Consider the following 22767-nt stretch of genomic DNA (forward strand, 5'->3'; position numbering starts at 1 on the left):
GAGCTCGTGCGCCTCGATGTCAATTGGACAAACCGGTCCCGGGCCCCGCCCCTTTCGTTTCCTCCGCCTCGGCTGCCGTTTTTGTTTCTGGCACGTCAATATTGGGTGAGGTAAGTTCGTGTGTATTGCTCGTGTATAAGCAATCGTGGGGACATCTAGGAGTAAATAAAATATTTCCCTATTTAGAGCTCATCAGCAGTCGCAATGTTGGAGACTTAGGGGAAACCCAGAATCACAGTGTGTTAAGTTAGGCTATTTGGTGATACTGTATCAAAGAACACTACTGTTTATTATACGCCTGCGCGGCGTCTCGGGCGTCTATTCGAGGTGGACAGCCCGTGACCAATAGGATGGAGACGCTCTCGGGGCCGCGTCCAATCAGCGCTCGCTCGGCATGAGACGTAAATGTGTATTTAAAAGAGGAACTATTTGAATTCAAACGGTAGAAGTTGTCTTATTTCTCCCTTCCTGCGACCTACTGAGCGGATCTGACTTGAGGCTGGAGGGAGGTTTGTGGCCTCCAGGGATTTAATCTTTCCGGGGAAAAGTCCAAGAAGAGGTGTCTTTGAGGGGACGGGGGTGCATGGAAGACAAGTGCGGTGTTGGGGGCCGCGAGGATTTGGGGGAAAGAGCCGGGCCTTTTAAAAGGGAAAGGCCGAGTTCAGCAGCGGAGACCTTGGGGGCTGTTTTTCTTCGGGTTTAAGGTTGTAATTCTCCTAAGGTCCAGCTTATGATAACGGAGCAGGGTAGGGGGTGTATTTGTGTTGGGGGGAGGTGAAGTAATTCTATTCAACGTTTATTTATTAATGTTTATTAAACGCCTACGATGGACACCCGGAAAGACGGAGGAAATGGGGTAAAACAAAACCCACCGGTTTTGCTTTCCAGGACTTTTTTAGGGTGGGCTAAGACAAGGCATACAAGGACCATAGAAAGATAGCAGATAAAATGCTCCTGGGAAATTTAAGGAAATTTATGTAAAAGAAACCGGAAGTTGGATAGAAGTTTGAGTACACTGGCCTTGCTATATTTATTCTTTTTTCATTTTTACTGACCTTGCCCATCAGTTCTGTTGATAACTTTTTTTGCCACTTAATTCAATTAACATTATTAATTAACAATATTAATTTAATTAACCGATTTATTAATTGACAGGGCCTTGTTTTGGATGTTGAACTAGGCAAAGGGGATCAGGTGAGCATTGAAAGACAACTTTAGGACTCTACCTTTATAGTTTACAGTCTTTTGGTTGTTGTGCTCATTTATTAATGCCACATATTTGTAGATATTTAAAGCTTATAAGAAATTTGCTTTATGTGCATATTCTGTTGGGAAGCAGAATGCATGTTGTAGATAGAGTACAGGAGAACAGGAAACTTTGGTTTGAATATTGCCACTTCCATTTACTGACTATGTGACCATGGGGCAAGTCCCTTAACTCTCTGGGACTCAGTTGCTTTATCTTTAAAATGAAGAGGTTAAACTCATCTTCTAAGGTCCTATGATTCTAAGATTTGCTTCTCAGAGCTACTTTGGAGAAATTAGGAGGGAATGGCAGCGTACTCAAAAAGAGGATGGCTTTGAAGACAATATAATCTTTTTTTCCTTTCTGACAATTAGTAATAATAAATGGTTGACATTTAAATTTAATTTTAAGATTTGCAAAGCATTTTGCATTTAAAGTGGATAATACAGGACTCCATTAGAGTAAGCACCTCCATTCTTCCAGTCTCCCACTTTTGTAACCTTGTTGCTATTCTTCTACTTACTGTTTTCTATCTCCTCCCTGTTCCAATCAGTTGCCAAATATTGCCATTTTCTTCTTTGTAACATCACTTGCATCCATACTTTCTGTACTTTTCAAAATTGACCACTGGGTTAGTTGAAGCCCTCATTAACTCCTACCTAGTAATTGTAATGGCTTCCTAATTGTTGTTGAGTTGTTTCGGTAGTATCAGACTCTTTGTGACCACATTTGGGAATTTCTTGGCAAAGATACTGGAGTAGTTTGCCATTTTCTTCTCCAGGTCATTTTACAGATGAGGAAACTGAGGCAAACAGGGTCAAGTAATTTGCCCAAGGTTACACATCTGGTAATTGTCTGAGGCCAGATTTCAATTCAGAGAGCTTAGTCTTTCTGACCCCACTTTGACACTAGGTGCCCCAATGGCCTCCTAATTGGTCTCCCTCAAATCCCTCCCCACTCCAGTCCATCTTCCTCACCCCTGCCAAAGTAATTTTCTTAAGTGCAAATCTGCAAATCATGTTACCCTTCTACACAATCAACTTCAGTAGCTCTCTATTGGACTTCTAGGAGCAAATACAAATTGTTTCACTTTTAAAGCCTTTTATAACAAGGCCCCAAACAGAAGCCAGGTTATCTTTTTTTTTTTATTAATTTAGTATTTTATTTTTCCCCAGTTACATGGAAAAATAATTTTTAACATTTGTTTTTAAAACATTGAGTTCCAAATTCTCTCCCTTCCTCCCCCCATGGAGAAGGCAAGTAATTCAATATAGGTTATATATGAGTAGTCATGCAAAATATATCCATAATAGACATGTTGTGAAAGAGAACATGGACCAAAAAAAACCTCAAGAAAAATAAAGTAAAAAAAAAAAAGTATGCTTCAATCTGTATTCAGACACCATCAGTTCTTTCACTGGGGATGGATAGCATTTTTCATCATAAATCCTTCAGAGTTGTCCTGGATCATTGTAAAAACGTATTGGTCCCTAGAAGCATCTCTGAAAAGAGCTGCACAAAACCCCTGAAACTTGGGACAGTGCACCTTCCACCCTGGAAGTAGAGCCCTTCTTTAACAAACAGTTAAAAGTCAAATAATAGGCAGGTTATCTTTCTAGTCTCTTTTGAAGTTACTCCCCCTACCTACTCTGGGATCCCACCAAATTAGACTCTGTCACACTTAGAAATCTTGTTTTATCTTGGCTCCATCCCTGCCCTTTATATTGGCTGCCTCTCTGGCCAGAAATTTACTCCCTCACCTTTTTTTCTTTCAGATGTAGCTCAATCGCCACCTTCTACATCATTCCCACCACCTAACTTCAAGTGCCTTCTCTCTCAGACTACATTGTATTTAACTACTTTGCATTCCCTTTATATGTTTGTATTTTATTAACTCCGTCAAGAACTTGTCTCCCTCCTAAGATGTAAGTTTCTTGGGAGTAGGTGTTGTATCATTCTTTGTATCCCTAGTACTTAGCAGAATGCCTAGCATCTCCCATGACCTCACAGTTGGTGTCATAAGGAGTAATTGAAACTAGGTGTTTTTCTGATTCAGATCTAGCTGCCTAATTCACTGAATCTCAAAGCTACTTTCTTAACTTTAGGTTTAATTTTTTTTTTTTGGCTAATGTATGCTGTGCCTAAATTACTTTATTATTTTTTAAATTTTGTTTTGGTTAACAAAAATTTGTTTTCTTTCTATCCCACCTCCAAGATTTCCCTCCTCTGCCTCATTTAAGCTCCTTATTTTAGAAAAAAACACAATTCAGTACTTGATAAAAGGCATCCATTTTGTGCTCAGTTGGCCTCTAAAATTAGAAAGCAGGTGTGGCATAGTGGAAAGAGCACTGCATTTGGAATTTATTTCATGTTTTAGCTTATCCTTATGTGACCTTGAGAAAATTCTTTAACTTCTCTTAGTCTCGATTTCCCCTTTTGTAAAATGGGGATATTTGTAATGCCTATCTGATCAAGTTGATATGAGGAGCAAATCAAATAATATATGCAATACTTAATTAAGTTAGTTTTAGCTTTTCCATCCATGGGAAATTGATCAAAAGAGCCCTGGTTTCCTAAATCCAATAATTTATAAGTGAGCAAGTATTTGTTCTAAACACATACTAAATAGGTTCTTAATTTAAAGATAGTGTTTGAATTTCACTTTGCTGCAAAGTACCAAAGTAATGTAAAATTTGTGTTAATATAGAGTCACCTTTCAGTTTTGCAAGTACTGTTTAGGAAACAAACTCCTTGACAAATGTGAGGGCCATAAGGTTATGTCAGAGGATGACTGTTTCCTGTGAAAAAAATGTCAGATATACATGGTACTATGTGCCTGCATCGTGGGTATGACCTAGCATTTTGTGTACTTATATTTTAAGCAATGGTGCTTAAAAATGCAATGCCATTAAGTAGTTTTGGAAACAGTGAATTCTTATATAGTAAACCCTTTAGGTAATAAAAAATTGCATGAATGTAATTGAAAATTATTACCTAGCTTACATATATGGTACTTTTAAATTGTATGTTGAGCTGATACATGCTATATGGACTCCCCACTTGAAACGGGAATAAGAACTACTTTGTGCATTCACTGTAGTAATGCCTTGTTCTGATCAGTTCTCTTCATTCTTTCCCCATTTGGCTTATAATAAGATTCTGGATTTAGTCTAAGCCTTGAATAATGGGTACTTAAGAACAAAGCCTGCTCATAAGTATTTTAGTTGGGAGGGCCTGTCATAATTTTGGATTACTTGGGGTTATCTTCATACCAAGATGAAAAGCTGGAATAGTTATTTACTTGAAAGAGAACTCCCAGATCTCTTAAACCTTTACTTGACCATGTAACACCATCTACCATTTTAGCTTTTACCTTCTTTTCACTGCTATGTTGGCAGTTAATTGTCTAAATCTGATACCTTACTTCATCTATTCCTTAACTCTCTAAAATTTGGCTTTCACTCTTATCACTGTACTGAAACTATATTCTTAGAGATCCCCATTTACCAGGTCTTTTCCTCAGGCCTCTTAACCCATCCTTTGTACAACATTTGAGAAGAGTTCACAGTCCCCACTTTGAAGTTCTCTTCCTGTTTCATCTAACATTACTAGCCAAGTTTTTCTTCCTCTCTTCAGTTTTCTTTGCATCTTTTTTAGTTCGAGCTCTATATCTCATAACTGTTGGATGTTTTTATTCGGCTGAAACCTAACTTATTCTGGTGGCTGTCCTTGATGTCAATATTATCTCTATCCATGCAGATTGCAGCCCCATCCATGCCTTCTTATACTGTGAGAGTCTTTTCCATGTTACCCATGAAGGAATCGTCTGGTTTTGAATAGTCTAAATTTCTTGATTGTCCCACAAAGTGCCCTGGCATTCCTGCCTGTGTCTCTTTGTTCCTGCCATCTAGTTTAAGACAAACCCTATTCTTCCCTATCGCCCTCTCTATGCCTGTTTTTCAAGGACCACTTGAGTCCTCTAGCCACTTAAAGGCCCACAATGATCTTTCTCTTAATTCCTATAGCTTTTATTGTCTGTAACTGATATGTGTTTAATCATATGCTGACTTTCATGCGTCCTAACTCGTCACACCTACACACTAGAGTTATTCTTAGCATATATCAGCTTCCATTTCATTTATTTTGTTTCCTAAGGAGTGGTAGCCTGTTTCCTCATCTATAAAATGAAAGGATTCACCGGCTTTAGAGTCAGGCCTCAGACACTTGACACTTAATAATTGTGTGACCCTGAGCAAAAAAAAAAAAATTGAAGGGATTGTTCTAAGGTTCTAAGATCTCTAAGGTCTTGTTGAGCTCTATAAAGTCTATAATCCTAGAGTGAAGTAAGAATGAAAAGTAAAAAATTAAAGCTATACAAGTGTAATAGAAATGATAACCTTGTGCCAAGTAATTGCACTTGGGCATGGGTGAGTGAAAATGTACTTTATAAACATTAGGATACCTGAAAGAATCATTAGAACACTTGTACAGAGGGAAAGTTTTCTTCATCATTTACAACTTGAATATGTTTTAATATGTTTTAAATATGATTGCCTCCTCCCTGCCCTCTTTGGTCTGTATTGGTTTTTACATAAGACATATAATCAGTGGAAAAATTGAGCAATACTCTGGAGACTAGTTCTGGTCACATCTTTTTTATAAAATTGCATTGTAAACTTAAAATCTGCCAGTGCAGATAATAACCTTTATTATGAAATTATGAAAAATTAACCCTGCCAATGCACTTTTCATCTCCTTGGGAAATGCTTTTACTTAGTATTCATGAAGGAGACAAATAAAAATACTTATGTATGTAAGTATATGTGCTGTCATCCTCAGGTGGGTTTTAAAGGCATAGTATGTGCTGTGTTTTATGTATCGCTTCTGTCTCTAAACTTTGACTAAGAAACTTTTTCCCCTCAGGCAACATGGACAAATCTAAAGAAAACAGTGTTTCAGGACCTAGCAACAAGGTAAAACATTATTAGAACATCAAAACTTTCCCAGTCGCAGTTATTAAACCATGAGCCACAAAGTGATACATAGTAGTGATCATATTTTGAGATCTTTAGCTTACTTAATTCCATTTTAAATGAACTATCTCCAGATTCCTAAAAGCCAAAAGTGATTTTATGTGTCATTGCTTGCTCAGTTCAGCAGATAGGAAGGGAATGTGACCAAGGGTAGAAGAGTAGATTCTCAAGAAAAACTTGGGGGCAGCTAGGCGGCGCAGTGGATAAAGCACTGGCCCTGAAGTCAGGGGACCTGAGTTCAAATCCAGCCTCAGACCAAACACTTGTCACTCACTAGCAGTGTGACCCTGGGCAAGTCACTTAAGCCCAATTGCCTTAAAAAAAAAACCAAAAAAAAAACTTGATTCTGCCAGCCCATGGCTTTCCCTCTGAGACTCTGGCACGTTCAGCTTGAGCAGGCCCAACTAGGGGGTAAGTTCTCACTGTTAATTATATTGAATAAACTGATTTGTGGCTATTCCTTTTCCTTAACGAATCAAGATATTTTCTAGTTCGTTACATGTGGGGGGAAAAAAAGAATAACTTGGGGTGTAACTTCTGCCCCACCCCACCATGCCCCAGTGTGGTTTTTTTTGTTTTTTGTTTAGTAATATTTTGACTGTTTTCATCTACTGTGCTTCTGGAAATAATATGAATAAGTTTGAGATGTCTAAGGAATTCCCAAAACAATTCCATTTTCTATGGAATATGATATTTACATGTTGGCTAGAGGAAGTACTCTGCACAAACTCTTTATGAACAAACTACATCAATGAAAGGAGGAAAACTAGTGTGTGGATAATTTTTTTGAAACAAGTAAATGAAGTATTAATCTTAGTTTACATTTTAAAAGGTGACCACTAATTTTTTTCCTTCCTTTATAGAGTGTATGTATATGTATGTGTGTATATGTATATTTTATCCTTGAAATCAGAACAGGGATAGCAGCACTTTATAGTATGCAAAGTTGAATTTCTACCTAGGAAATTAGAATCATAAAGTTTTTAAATTGGAAGTGACTTGTCCAGGGTTGTAAAACTGGTTGGTTAGTTGATAGCAGATCTGGTACCAGAACGCAATTCTCCCAACTCATAGGGCAATGTTGGGTTTTTGGTCTTTTTTTGTTTTTTAACCATACCATGATTGGCCTAGTCTGCAGACAGGGCAAGAAGGATGATAGTTACTGTCTGATTTCCAAAAGAAGTTTTACTCCTAATCATTTATTTCTCTGGATAAATTGGAGAAAACTTAAAGCATCATTTTAACATCACCAAATTAGAGCCTCAATTTTTTTTGATGAAGCACAGTTTTTAAATATACTTTGTATCAACTAAAGGAAAAGTAAGGACTTGTAACATCTTTCTCCTATAAAAACAAATCAGAAAACATCTTAGGATGTAATAGTGCACTACCTGTCCTGACAAGACAATTAGTAAAATTAGTTTTATCATTCTACATACAGGAAAGCAGAAAATTTGTAAAATTCTGGAAAATCCTGAAATGTCGCATTGTCCTAAGTGCCATAATTTTAAACCTTTTCCTTTTTCTTTTTTTCTTTCTTTCTTTATATTAAAGACAATGACTCCACTTGGAGAAGGTCCAAAACGTGTGCCTGTGACTCAGCAGATTTCTTCTCAGAATCGGTTACCTGCAAGTAGTGGGCAAGCTCAGCGGGTCTTATGTTCTTCAAATACTCTTCTAGTTTCTTCCCAGGCACAAAAGAATGTCTCTAGTCATAAGGCAATTCAGACTCAACAGCCACAGAAGTTACAGCCAGCACCTGTAATTCATCCTGCATCAAGACCACCGAATAGCACTCTAAACACTGAGCAGTCTCAGACACCAGTGTCTGGTATGGACTTTTGAGGCTTTTTGGATAGCTTCATCCTTTGTAGTTAGTATATAGAAAAGTAGTTTGTTTTTTGTTTTAGGACTCTATCTTTTAAATTTGTCTCTCATATAAGTGAGTATGATATTCAGATTACTGTACTTAAATGCTTATGTGCATTTAAAGTTTGTGACCTAACATCAGAATAATAGCTGCCTGTTTCATTTTACCTGTACTTCACATTGCTGGCTGATTCCTGTGCAAAAAGTCCATTAATGTTTCTGTTACGGTCATTGAATTGTCTTTGTATACTTTTATAACTGAACTGTTGTATATGCAGGTGTGCCATGATAGCCTAGATTTTTATATTCCCCTGTGGCAATTTGTTGTGGAGGAAGTGGTAGACATAGTCAAAGAATTGTTTTTTGAGGGGTAGATAACGTATGTATGCATCTATAACGTTCTCTTATCTTTATTCCCCTTTCCTCTTCCCAAAAAATATATTGTGGACTAAAAAACCTAGTAACCTTGTTAGAAATTACTTAAATTGAGTGATTTTTTAAAAAAATCTACATCTTATAGTTAGAAATACAATACTTCTATAGATTGCTAATTATTCAAGAACAACATGGCTTACACTCTGTAGTTTCCCATGGTGCAGATGTTGATTCTAAAATAGTAGTGGTTTTTCCGAGGCTCTAACTTTGTTCTTATTTCTCCCATTAGTCCTAGAAATTCCCCATATAATGTTTAGCAGGGAAAATTTTAATCTATGACTATTTTTTAAACTGTATTGACTTTTAAAAATTGTTTTATAAATAGCAGGCACTCCTGGAAAGGGAGAGACACCAAGGCAGAAAAACGAGGAAACAAAAAAGTAAGATTTTTTTATAATATTTTTGAGGCTAAATGTACACAGTACTGTTGGGAGAATCCATTTTTCTTTAAATAACTGTTAGTGAATTTAGGGAAGACAATTACTATAATTTGTTTATAAACATAGTTGGCCATGTAGGAAATAAGAAACTAAACAATTAATGTATCACTTTTAACAAAAAGCTATTTAGCTATGGTCCAAATTTGTTTTCCTTTCAATGAAGACAAGAGTGTAGGTATGTGTATTTGGTGGGGGGGCACTCTACAAGCATTTTTTAAGCACAGAGAGCCACTGCAGTTCATTATTGAGGGGAGCAGGGAGGGAAGTGTGGTCAGAAATAATCTTTAGAAAAAACACCTTGGCAACTGAGTGGAAGGTAGATTAGAGGAGGGAGAGACCTGTTAGAAGGATTAATTAGAATTAGATTAGTCCAGGTGAGAAGTGCTTGGGCCTGAACTACAGTTGTAGTTCTGTGAGTGGAGCAAAAGAGACATATAGGAGATGTTGGGAAGATTTGGCTATAAAATGGATATGTGGACCAAGCACACACCAAAATCATGATGGGATAACTGTGGTTAAGTAGATTCTGGGCCTTGATTTCCTCATTTGTCAGGCTAAACAATTTAATGACCACCTAAATTTCCTCCAGCTCTAAATGCCATAGTTGTTTTAAGTTACCTTTGGCAAAATTTTAGTATTATATGTGGAACACTGAACTGTGAAAGGCTAGCTCTGAGTTCTATCCTTGATTCTATAAATAACTGGCTATGTAACATTAGGCGAGTTATTTATCCTTTCTGTAACCATTTCCTCATTTGCAAAAGTTAGAGATTGGATTCTCTCATAAGGCCCCTTCTAGCTCTCTAGTTATGGCTTTTTACCTTCTGACATTAATATAATTATTAGAAGTAATTGGGGGCTGGGGAGAATCACTTGTGTATAATTCTCCTTCCTTGATGTTCATAAATAGCAATTATTGTTAAAAGTCCTTATAATTTATGATAGTCACTGTTGGTAGATAGTTTGCCTCCTTTATTGTAGTGGTATTTTTCATATTTATTTGGCATGACTGTATAGAAGCATTATGTAAGTGTATACAACTTACTTAGTTTGTAAGAAAGTACTTTTGTTTCTGCAAATTTAAATATATTTAAATACTCTTTGTAGAAGGCAGTGGGCATTGGATGACTTTGAAATTGGTCGCCCTTTGGGAAAAGGAAAGTTTGGAAATGTTTACTTGGCACGAGAGAAGCAAAGCAAGTTTATCCTGGCGCTTAAAGTGCTTTTTAAGGCCCAACTGGAGAAAGCAGGAGTTGAACATCAGCTGAGGCGAGAAGTAGAAATTCAGTCACATCTTAGGTAAGTGTTTTAGGGTATTGGTCAGAAAAGTAGAATAAAGAAAATTATTGCATGTACTGGTTTATTCAGGGCTCACTAAGAATCATGATGTGCCTTGATTTATTAGATCACTATTTCTGAAAAATCATTTATAAATCACATTTATACTTAAAGGACCTATGAATTCACTGAAAATGAAGTAAAGATACTTTTGATAATGTAAATAATGCAAGGTCAGGCACCAGCCAGGTATAGACCAATATTTCACACTGTATAACAAGATAAACTCCAAGTAGCTATGTGACTTAGACATAAAGGGTGAAACAAATTAGAGGAGGAAGGAAAAAACTACCTTTCAGATCTTTTGTCACGACCAGAAAAAGCAAAGAGAGGATCATAGAAGGTAAAATAGAAAATTTCGATTACATAAAATTAAATTTTTTGCATAAACAAAACCAGTGCATCTAAAATTAGAAGAGAAGCAAATAACTAGGAGGGAAATCTTTGCAGCAAATTTCTCTGATAGTGGTCTCACTTCTAAGATACAGGGAACTGATTCAGATTTGGAAGGGTAAGAGCCATTCCCCAGTTGATGAATGGTCATAGTTATAAAAGGACAGTTTTCAGCCAAACTATCAATAGTCATGTGCAAATTAAGAGAGAAAATTAAAACTAAAGCAACTCTGAGGTTCCACTTCATACCCATCAACTTGGCAAAGTTCACAAAAAAGGAAAATGACAAATGCTGAAGAGGCTGTGGAGAAATGGGTCCATTGATGATCTGTTGGTTAAGCTGTGAATTGGTCCATCTATTTTGGAAAATAATTTGGAAGGAACTATGCCCCAAGTGATACTACTTTGGTCTACACATCAAAGAAAGAAAAGAGGGAAAGGACCCATATGTACAAAAATATTTAAAGCAGCTTTTTATGGTGTCAGAATTAGGAACTAAAGGAGAGAGGTGTGCTTATCAGTTGTGTTAAGGTGAACAAATGATGGCATATGAATATGATAGAATACTGTTGTAAGAAATGATGAAGTTTCAGTGAAGCCTGGAAGGACTGATAGAGTATATAAGCTGTATAAACTCTAGAGTGAAGTGAGCCGAATCAGGAGAACCACAATAGTGTAATGCCAAACAACTCTGAAATACTTTGAATTGTGATTAGTGCCATGACCAACCAGGATTCCAGAGAATTCATGATGAAACTCCTGTCCAACTCCTGAGTGAGAAGTAATGGACTCAGGTTCAGATTGGCACATATTTTTTGGACATGGCTGATGCCAGAATTTATATTGGCTTTTGCTTTTTCAATGGGTACAAAAGAGGGAGAAAAGGTGGAGTTTTGCTAATTGAAAAAATAATTTTTAATACTAAAAGGTATGCTACCTTTTAATTGTTTTTAAAAAATACATTTGAGTTTTGTTTAAGGGTAGCATATCTATTGCAGTCTTATAGCTTTCACATAGCCTTTTTTTCCTACCATAAGACTTTTAAGTATCAGCCACAGTAGTGAAAATAATGTATCATATGTGATATATCATATTTTCTCAATTTAACGTTTATTTTTTTTAAACTAGGATACTAAATCCTGTGTCCATATTAAAAGGAAAAAAAAGGTAATAGTATGGAGATTCTGTTTATTGGTGATACTTTTTTTGGCTAAGTATTCTTTCTTTGTTGCAGGCATCCTAATATTCTGAGATTATATGGTTATTTTCATGATGCCACAAGAGTTTACCTAATTCTAGAATATGCACCTCGTGGAGAAGTCTATAGAGAGCTTCAAAAGCTTTCAAAGTTTGATGAACAAAGAACGGCAACTGTAAGTTTTAGCTAATTGCCCAATTAGCTAAATTAGCTAATTGTTTGATAAGCAAAGAATGGCAACTGTAAGTTTTAGCTAATTGCCCAATGGGCTAGTTTGTAATTTTTTTTTTCTTTTTAGGTTCTTTAGCAATATAACTTTTACTGTAATAGAATAGACTGTGCATTTTAGATTTAGTTACAGAAATAAGATGATTATTTTAGACAGGTAAACCAAAACAGTTTGTGTATCTTAATGTAATATTGGGATTTTCACAGAATTTTGAGTTGTAAAGGGCTCTCAGAGATCATCTAGTACATCAGTAGGAATCTTCTCCATTGAACAAGAATATTAAACCTTTAGCGTGTTTCAGGCAATGTTAAGCACTGAAACCACAAAGAAACAGAGGTTAAAAACTGTGCCTGCCTTCAAGGAGCTTACATTCTCATTGAGGGGGAAAAAAAAAAAAGGAAATATATTGATGAAAGATAATTTATGAGGTGAAAGCCCTCCTAGCTGGAGGACCAGGCAAGGTTTCTTAAAGAAGGTGAGACTTGTTCAGTGTTGAAGGAAGCCAGAGAAGTAAGAGGCAGAAGGGATGGGGCAGAGCATTTTAAACTTGGGGGTGGCCACTGCAAAGAGGATGAAAGACTTTCTGAGGTAGTTCATTCTACTTGAGGACAACTCTAATAATTAGAGAAGGAAAAAACTTCCTAAAACCTGACTCTGGAGCTTTTGCTTACTATTCTACTTTGTGCCTTTCTGGTGACAAGGAGAACAGTTTAACATGACACAAGATGTTGTGTAATTACAGATCTTTTATTTTTTCCAGGCCAAATATTTCTACATCTGGGTATCTAGGTGCCAGGCCTAGAGTCAGGAAGAATCATCCTCCTGAGCTCAAATCTGGCCTCAGACACTTACTGTCACCCTGGGCAAGTCACTTGACCCGGTTTACCTCAGTTTCCTCGTCTGTACAATGAACTGGAGAAGGAAATGGCAAACCACTCCAATATCTTTACCAAGAAAACCCCAAATGTGGTCACAAAGAGTTGGACACAACTGAAAATGACTGAACAACAAACAACAAATTTCCTAAATAAGAATCATGGTTTTGTTTTGATTTTAAGACCAGGTCATAATAGTTGCTATAGAAGATGCAGGATCATGGATCTAGAGTTGGTAGGACCTCCAGAGGCTATCTTGTTCATACTCCTTCCCCATCTTCCCTCAAAATTTTACATATGAGGAAATCAAAGCCCAGGGAGCTAAAGTGACTTTCCCCAGGACATAGAAATAATAATCAGTCAATAAGCATCACATAAATGAGAGGCGCTCTGTTACGTGCCAGGCATACAAAGTCAAAAACACAGTGCCCGTCTTCAGGGAATTCACATTTTAATAGGGGAGACAACATGCAAGCAACTGTGTACTTATGTGTATAGTGTAAATGTGAGGTAATCTAACAGGGAAAGGCATGGAGGGGTGGAGACACCAGGAAAGACCTTTTACCAAGAAGGTTGGATTTGTTCTGAGTGTTAAAGGAAACCCAGGGAGGTTAAGAGGTAGAGGTGAGGAGGAGAGAGCATTCTAGACATGGGGGACAACCAGTGCAAAGGTATAGATATGTGAAACCGAGTGTAGTGTGTGAGGAAAGGTGAGTACATCAGTGGAACTGGATGGTAGAATATGTGGGAGGGGAGTAAGGTTACAAGGAGACTGGAAAGGCATGAAAAGGCCAGGATTTGAAGGACTTTGAATGCTGAAAAGAGAAATTTATATTTGATACTGGTGGTGATATCGGGAGCCATTCAGTTGAATAAGTGGGGTGACATGGTCAGCCCTGTATCTTAGGAAGATCACTTTGGCAGCTGAATAGAGGATGACCGGAAGTGAGAAGAGACTTGAAACAGAGAGACCAACCAGAAGGCTGTTGTGTCCAATTAATTTGAATCCAGGTCCTCTGACTCCACATCCAATAAAGTAGCCTCATTGGCTTTTTTAATAGAATAATTATAGGGACTTTATTAGAGACTTTCATGTGTACAGTTTTCAATGCAGCAAAAATCAAAGAAGCAGTTCATGTAGGTTTCCTTTAGTTGAATCAGCTACTCAAAATAGAATCATTTCTGGAAATGATTTGAATAGGCAAAAATCTACCTTACCCAGAAATTCTCCAGTATGAAACAATTCAAAGTTTGTAGAGTTGGGGAATAGCTTCTTTTGTTTTAATCTTTGTACAACTTAGTTTTTGTACAACTCGGCAACAGCCAACTTTAATTTTGTCCCTGATATAATTTGAAAGAGTCAAAAAGCCTGTGATTAGAGCAGGGGTTTTTAACAATGGATCTGTTGATATATTTCAGAGGTTCTGTGAACTTGGACTGGAAAAAAAAATTAAGTATTTTCATTAATATCTAACTGAAATTTGGCACTTATTTCTTTCAATTATGAATTAAAAACAAACAACAAAACCCTAATTATGAAAAGGGGTCCATTGGCTTTTACCAGACTGTCAAAAGGATCCATGACACTCACAAGGTTAAGAACCTCTGATATAGAGGTTAATATTTGATGAAAGGAGGAAATAGTGTTAATCTTTGTCACTGACTCAGGCTTATTTATCGGCTTTATTTAATTTTCAAATTACCTATCTTCTCTCTATTGTCTGTGGTTGCTTTTTCTTTGTAGTTAAAATTTACCTGAGCACACCTACCTGAAAGTGGAAAGAACAAAATATAAAACTTTGTGAAAGTTTTTATATAGTGAAATGGCAATTTCATGAAATTAAGGTGACTAGTTTTTAGTTATGATTTAAAAGTTTGTGTGTGGCATCAAAGCATAACCATTGATATGTTTTATTTCTCCTCTCTGTTGCAATAAGTTTCTGGGGGTTGGACTCATTTGTAGAAAGAGCCTTTGTTTTAAGTTAGTGTTGTAAAAATGGTGGTAGATGCATTAAAGAAAAGACAAGTTCTAGAATCAGTGCTGTTATTGCTGTCTGCCCTCAAAGTTCTTAGGAGAGCTGAAAAAGGTTCTTTAGAGATCATTTAATCCAACTTTAATTTCCTACATGAGAATAATGACCCCAGAGAAGTAAAGTATCTTGCCCAAGGTCACATGACTACTGAGCACCAAATCCTAGAATTGGACAATAGACCTCAGACTTCAAGCCCCAAGTGAACTTCTGTACTGTACCATTCTGCCTTTGTTAATAAGGCCCCTGTTAACCTTCTCTGCTAGTATGCTAGTATGGATTGATGGAAGTTGATATTTCTCCCAAATAGGGGAAATCTCTAGTTCTTTCTCCCTTTCTTATTACTGCGTTATGCTTTCCCTTCTCTTATCAAAGATCAGATGATTCTTAGTATGTTTTCATAATAATTAGAACTTAAAGATGAATAAATCATTAACAAAACTTTGGGTCTAGAGGCTTTTTTCAAGATTTGTGAAAATATAAAATATTGAGCTATTTGGCCTTTCACAAAGGTTTCTAGAATTAAGTTGCTTGACATAACTTAAATATTGACTTTCCCATTGACCTTTTTTATTAGTATATCACAGAGCTGGCAGATGCCTTATCATACTGCCACTCAAAAAAGGTGATTCATCGAGATATTAAGCCAGAGAACTTACTACTTGGATCAGATGGAGAGCTGAAGATTGCAGATTTTGGCTGGTCAGTTCATGCTCCATCATCTAGGTAAGAGTATAACTTTAAACTGGGCCTTTAGCTTGATTTGTTTGGCACAAACCCTCCCTGTTTTATGTGTGTTCCAGACCTGTGATTTCATTGGGTAAGACTCCTTGAAGTTGCAGATTTGAGAGTTGCCCTCTGGCACTGAGTGTTTAAGTCAGGAGTGGGGAACCAAGGAACCTGTGGCCTTGAGGCTGCAAGTTCCCCACCCCTGGTTTAAGTAATGTGACCAGTATGTATTAGAATCTGAACTTGCACCCAGGTCTTCCTGAGGCCCAAGTTTTATAAATTACCTACCTTGTTTCTCCTGCCTATGTTTGATTTCTCTTCACTGTGCTGTACTGCTCTTAGTATACCGGGGAATTATTAGGCTACTGGCTATGTGCCCAGTACCACTATGAGAAGGAAGAACATTATCTAATTTGAAAAACTTACTACATTTTTCAGGAAGATCAGCATTGCAATATTCAAACAAACAAAAAATCTTCAAATAGTCAAACTTTGAAGTTGAATAGGCTACAACTTCTTAATCATGAAGGGATGTGTGAATTCCTTGGTTCTGTTTTCACTTTGTGGAAGTACCCAGAACAGTGGACCATTGGATAGAATTTTACAACTTTTAACAAAGTTGACATAAATTTTTACCCTTTTAAGGGTCCTTTTTCAAAGTAAAATATGCCTGGAAATCAGTGGTAAAGCAAGTTGAATATGTGTTGTTGCGTTTTTCTGTTCAACCTGCATCATTAGTGATAACCATTAAGTATGTAAAAGCAAGAAGTAAGAAATTGTTTTTATAAAATAAGGTCTGGAAGTGACCTTAGACGCCTATTCTTTTTCATGTGTGGTAAAAAACCTGAAGCAACATCAGATATAGGAATTGCTTTAGTATAACACCTCTTTCCACTGATGCCTGTCAGGTACTCATCTAACACAGAGTCTTAGACGCTTCCAGGGCACTGGGAAATTAAATGCTTTACTTGCCCGTGATTATAGAGCTGTTGTTTCAAATGCAAGACTTGAGCTAAGGTCTTCTTATTCCAAGGCTAGACCACTGTATTTTATGCCATGTTACCTCTCAGCCCTAGACTCTAGGCTAACTCCCTAATTTTACAAGTTAGAACATGAGGCCCAGAGAGGTGACACAATTAACAAATCATGCAGCTAGCTAGCAGCAGAGCAGAAATTAGAATCCAAGCCCATTCAGCATTGAAGGAGCAAATGGGCCAGCTTTAGTGTGAACTTAGAAAAACCCTGCTTGATTATAGGAAACTTTCAGGCTCATTTGAATTGAGTGTTTTTTTTTTTAGTCTTTATTTTATGAATATGAATAAGAAAATGAAACTTACTGGCAAGTGGGCTTTTTACTAACCTGACCTTTAAATTGTAGGAGGACAACTCTTTGTGGCACACTTGACTATCTACCTCCTGAGATGATTGAAGGCAGGATGCATGATGAAAAAGTAGATCTATGGAGTCTTGGAGTTCTGTGCTATGAATTTCTAGTTGGAAAACCTCCTTTTGAGGCAGAAACATATCAAGAAACTTACAGAAGTATTTCAAAGGTAAAACATAACTGAAAAGAGCCCATCACTCAAATTGTAGTTTCTTTATATGATATGATTTTGCTTTTTTGTGGGGAAGAGGTATTAATCAGGTCTACTAAAAATAGTGTATTCTTAAAATACTTCATGTCTTCTTTTTCTTTCTTTTTTTTTTTTTTAAGGCAATTTGGGTTAAGTGACTTGCCCAGGGTCACACAGCTAGTAAGTGTCAAGTGTTTGGTCTGAGGCCGGATTTGAACTCAGGTCCTCCTGACTTCAGGGCCGGTGCTCTATCCACTGTGCCACCTAGCTGCCCCTCATGTCTTCTTTTTCACCACCATAGATTTCATGGTACATCACCTCTGCCAGTCCTCCATTGCTGCTTTACAATTTTTCTATTTTTACTTTGTTGACTCTTGATCTTATTCCCCACAGTGACCATTCTAAGCCTTTTTCATCTCTCCTCTTCACCAACCATACTTTGCCTCCCATATTTGTAGCTGATGTCTGAGCTACCTATTTCACTCAAAGCAGAGAGGCCTTCCACAAGGAACCATTCCTTACCTAAGAAGAAAGATCCTCCTTATCAGGGTTTTACCTTGACTACAGCAGTGTCCCTATGTTCCTTTTTGTACCTCTTCTAGTACCTTGTTTTTCTTTTTAATCAGTCCCTGTGCCTTTTCATTTTTCCTTCCTTACCATCTACTGATTATCCTTTTCTTATGCACTCTTCTTCCTGACTTTACTCTTTGTGTACAGGGAATCACATTTCTTCAGTCTCCTGCATGTGTGACTTTGGGTTGTCTCTGTGTCTCTCCCTGATCAATCATATAATCTCTTAGTAGGTCCTTTTGGTTCCATCTGCACTTTGCTTCACATCCATCCTCTTTTCTGGTTCCCACACCCCTCTCCCTAAAGAGTTCTTACCACACTATATGCCTGAATTATAAAAATAGCCTGCTTCTGTGGCTTGCTACTTTTCTTTTGGCTGATATTCTGTTCATAGATTATTCTTTCTTACATATAGATCTGAACACTTTACTCTTTCTCAAATTTTTCATGTTCTATATATTTTTTTACCTTCTGAGTAAAGTATAGGCATCTCTGCCTAGCATTCAGGGCCTTCCACGACCTGGTGACATCTTGCCTTTTCAACTTTATCAATTCTTACTTGCCTCCATATACTTTGTTTCTGCCTAACCAGACATCTTTTTTCCAAATGTTTAATGCATTTTCCTTCCTGTGTACCTTCTGCCTGTATTATTCCAACTTTGCCAGGAATTCATCCTTTCACAGTTCTCATATGCTGAACTCTTTATTTAAAACTTACCAAACATTACCTCCTCCAGAAAAACCTTCCCCAGTCATCTTTTCTCTCTCTTTCTTCTTTCAGATGAGGTGTAGAAGTAGTGAACTTCCTCTTCAGGCTTCATAGTGCTTCTTTTTGTAACTGCAATGCACTTTACTAGGGTAGATAATATTATGTAATTTTTTTGGCATCTTAGCCCTGTACTAGTCTGTAAATTCCATCTATTCTAAATTTTGTCTGTTTTACAGTGTCTGGCACTGCATTCTATACACACTTGTTGATGGCAGATGTTTCTACTACACTTTTTTTTTGTAGTTATCAAAATATATGTCTTTTAATTAATTTATTTTGATTTATCAACCGTCACTTCCATAAGCTTTTGAGTTTTAAATTTTTCTCCCCCTCCTTCCCCAAGATGGCATGCAATCTGATATAGGCTATACATATACATTCCTATTAAACATATTTTCACATTAGTGATGCTGTAAGTAAGAATTAGAACCAATAGGAGGAACCACCAGAAAGAGTAAACAAAACACAACAGAAGAAAAAATAGCAAATAGTATGCTTCGATCTGCATTCAAACTCCATAGCTCTTTCTTTGGATGTGGATAGCATTTTCCATCATGAGGCCTTTGGAGATGTCTTAGATCCTTGTATTGCTGAGAAGGGTTAAGTCTATCCATGTTAGTCATTGCACAATGTGGCTGTTACTGTGTACAGTGTTCTCCTGGTTCTGCTCACTTCACTCAGCATCAGTCCATACAAGTCTTTCCAGGTTTTTTGGAAGTCTGCCTGCTCATCATTTCTTATAGCACAATAGTATTTCATTACATTCACATACCACAACTTGTTCAGCCATTCCCCAATTGATGGGCATCCTCTCAATTTCCAATTCTTTGCCACCACAAAAAGAGCTGCTATAAATATTTTTATACACATGAGTCTTTTTCCCATTTGTATGATCTCTTTGAGATATAGCCCTAGAAGTGCTATTGCTGGGTCAAAGGGTATGCACATTTTGATAGCCCTTTGGGCATAGTTCCAAATTGCTCTCCAGAATGCTTGGATCATTTCACAACTCCACCAATAATGCATTAGTGTTCCAATTTTCCCACATCTTTGGCTCCAACATTTGTCATTTTCCTGTTTTGTCATGTTGGCCAATCTGATAGATGTGATGTGGTACCTCACAATTGTTTTGATTTTCTTTTCTCTAATCAGTAGTGATTTAGAGCATTTTTTCATATGACTATAGATGGCTTTAATTTCTTCCTCTGAGAACTGCTTGTTCATATCCTTTGAACATTTATCAATTGGGGAATGACTTGTATTCTTATAAGTTTGACTTAATTCTCTGTGTATTTTAGAGATGAGGCCCTTATCAGAGAGACTGGTTGTAAAAATTCTTTCCCAATTTTCTACTTTCCTTCTAATCTTGGTTGTGTTGGCTTTGTTTGTGCAAAAACTTTTCAATTTAATGTAATCAAAGATGTCCATTATCACCACTGTTGTTCAATATCTTACTGGAAACATTAGCTTTAGCAATAAGAGAAGAAAAAGAAATTGAAGATATTAGAATAGGCAAAGAAGAAACAAAGCTATCACTCTTTGCAGATGATATGATGATATACTTAGAGAATCAAGTAAAAAACTACTTGAAATAATAAACAACTTTAGCAAAGTTGCAGGCTATAAAATAAACCCACAAAAATTATTGGCATTTCTATATATTACCAACAAAGCCCAACAGCAAGACATAGAAAGAGAAATTCCATTTAAACTTACTGTAGGCATTATAAAATATTTAGGAGTCTACCTCCTGAAACAAACCCAGGAACTATATGAACACAATTACAAGACACTTTTCACACAAATATAGTCAGATCTAAATAATTGGAAAAACATCAGTTGTTCATGGGTAGGCCGAGCTAGTATAATAAAAATGACAATTCTCCCTAAGCTAATTTACTTATTTAGTGCCATAGCAATCAAACTACCAAAAAATTATTTTATAGTTAGAAAAAATAATAAGATTCATTTGGAATAACAAAAGGTCCAGAATATCAAGGGAACTAATGAAAAGAAATGCAAGGGAAGGTGGCCTAGCCATTCCAGATCTTGAATTGTATTATGAAGCAGCAATCATCAAAACTGCTTGGTACTGGCTAAGAAATAGAGCGGTGGATCAGTGTAGTAGGTTAAGCATGCAAGACACAGTAGTCAATGACTATAGTAATCTATTATTTGAAGAACTGAGTCTTTGACAAAAACTGCTGGGAGAACTGGAAAAGAGTATGGCAGAAACTAGGCATAGACCAAAATCTCACACCATATACCAAAAATAAAGTCAAAATGGGTCCGTGATTTAGATATAAAGGCTGATACTGTAAGCAAACTGGGAAGCAAGGAGTAGTTTACCTATCAGATTTATGGAGAACAGAAGAATTCGTGACCAAACAAGAGATAGAGAACATTACAAAATGCAAAGTGGATGACTTTGATTACTACATGCTTTGAACTGTTGATTCATATGATCTGTTTTTCTTCTAGGTTGAATATAAATTCCCAGACTTTGTAACAGAAGGGGCTAGGGATCTCATTTCAAGACTTTTGAAACATAATCCTTACCAAAGGCTGACACTAAAGGAGCTCCTTGAACATCCTTGGATCATAGCAAATTCTTCAAAATCACCAAGCAGCCGAAAAAGCAAAGAATCAAACAGTGCAAAATCTTAAGATTCTTGCCCTCTAGGAAATTTGAGCCAAGGTTACTATGTTAACATACAAAGAAATGCTACTGAAGTGGGATGTAGTTTTGGGAAATTGCCTTCTGTCTGGGCTGTTGAAGGGGAAAAAAATTAACTTGAATGGTCAGTACTTTAACTTGCACTAGTTGTAATCTTCAATTCTGTGAGTTAAGTGAGAAAACTCAACTATACTTAAACATCATTCTGAAGTAAGAGAGTTGAAGGAATAAAAACAAACACAAAGTTGCTTATTGGCTCAGTCCTCTGAGGCAGGTTGACACAGAGGAGCTGCCAAAGAGCCTGTGTTAAGGTGCCCTAGACACAGAATGTTGAAATTGCTGAGAAAGTTGGACTACAGTTGTCCTCATCTTGGTGTCTTTTTAAGGACAGTGCAATAACTTCCCAATAACTCTAAGTGTTGTTGTTGTTTTTTAATTTATTGGGCAAATGAGGCTTTTGTCATGTGGTCTGAATCTGAACAAAACTGGTAAATCTCTATGATAAACACTGATTTTCTTTTCTGTACTGTTTGAATGTTGACTGTCCTACCAATTTATTAAATAAAGACTTGTTTAAAAGTATGTTCTTTGTACTTGACGTATAAGAATGAAGAGCAAGGATCTTTAGGATGTATATTTCTTGTAGTTGCAGCCAACAGATATTTTAAGGTTTTGGTATGTTTTATAACTAAGCAAGCCCTAGAAAATGCTCAGGATTAAAAATTAGCAGCATTGTTACCTGTGTGTGTGTGTGCATATACATGCATGTATATATACATGTGTATATATGTATATATACATGTGTTATGTGTGTGTGTATATATACATACACATATACATACACATACACACACACAAAAGTATATTGGAGGCAGTCAAGATTAAGTGACTTGCCCAAGGTCACACAGCTAGTAAGTGTCTGAGGCCGGATTTGAACTAAGCTCCTCCTCACTCCAGGGCCAATGTTCCATCCACTGTACCACCTAGCTACCTCTTACCTATGTATATTTAGGGGTAATGTCTGTTGCAAAGAAAAACTACTTATTCTGTAACCAATTTATCAAGTTTTTATAAATGCAACAGAATCATTTGCTAAAGTATTTACCTTATACCATGATTATAAGTTTTGATAGAAATTTTGACTGACTCTTGCTGTAAAATAAAAGAATTTCAATAAATTTTATCGTTGTTAATTTCACTTAGAGTAATGCAGTTGAACTTTAGTTCAAAAGTATTAGCATCAATAATGGCAATTAAAGGTCCATTGAGCAACTGGTTGCTATTTCTTACTATAAGTAATACCAAATAGACATTTTAGTCCTGAAAAGGAATGCTCTCAGTGACAAGTCTTATGACTGCTAA

The 22767-nt window shown here is 36.7% G+C and overlaps 1 protein-coding gene across 7 annotated transcripts; it reads left to right on the forward strand.

Moving 5' to 3' along the window:
• Positions 1-39: 39 nt before the first annotated feature.
• Positions 40-21987, forward strand: AURKA (aurora kinase A). Of its 7 annotated transcripts, none has more exons than XM_027852850.1 (10): positions 429-509; positions 1156-1194; positions 6170-6219; positions 7834-8110; positions 8909-8963; positions 10131-10322; positions 11989-12127; positions 15664-15812; positions 17194-17368; positions 21210-21987. In XM_027852850.1, the coding sequence occupies exons 3-10, from the start codon at positions 6175-6177 to the stop codon at positions 21393-21395; spliced, it is 1218 nt and encodes a 405-aa protein (XP_027708651.1). In that variant the 5' UTR covers positions 429-509; positions 1156-1194; positions 6170-6174; the 3' UTR covers positions 21396-21987. The 7 variants fall into 7 exon arrangements, with proteins under 7 accessions (XP_027708669.1, XP_027708663.1, XP_027708651.1 ...); XM_027852856.1 differs by having other exon boundaries at positions 449-559; XM_027852858.1 differs by lacking the exon at positions 429-509 and adding an exon at positions 631-704.
• The last annotated feature ends 780 nt before the right edge of the window (positions 21988-22767 follow it).

Source organism: Vombatus ursinus, unplaced genomic scaffold, assembly GCF_900497805.2.
Source record: "Vombatus ursinus unplaced genomic scaffold, bare-nosed wombat genome assembly UNPS02000580.1, whole genome shotgun sequence".
NCBI lineage: Eukaryota > Metazoa > Chordata > Mammalia > Diprotodontia > Vombatidae > Vombatus > Vombatus ursinus.

What these genes read in the sequence shown, in the direction of transcription:
- AURKA (XM_027852868.1), top strand. Translation starts at nt 6,175, where the DNA reads ATGGACAAATCTAAAGAAAACAGTGTTTCAGGACCTAGCAACAAG. An exon ending in TTTCAGGACCTAGCAACAAG is followed by an intron (nt 6,220 to 7,833) that starts GTAAAACATTAT and finishes TTTATATTAAAG; the next exon opens with ACAATGACTCCACTTGGAGA. An exon ending in ATGAACAAAGAACGGCAACT is followed by an intron (nt 12,128 to 15,663) that starts GTAAGTTTTAGC and finishes CTTTTTTATTAG; the next exon opens with TATATCACAGAGCTGGCAGA.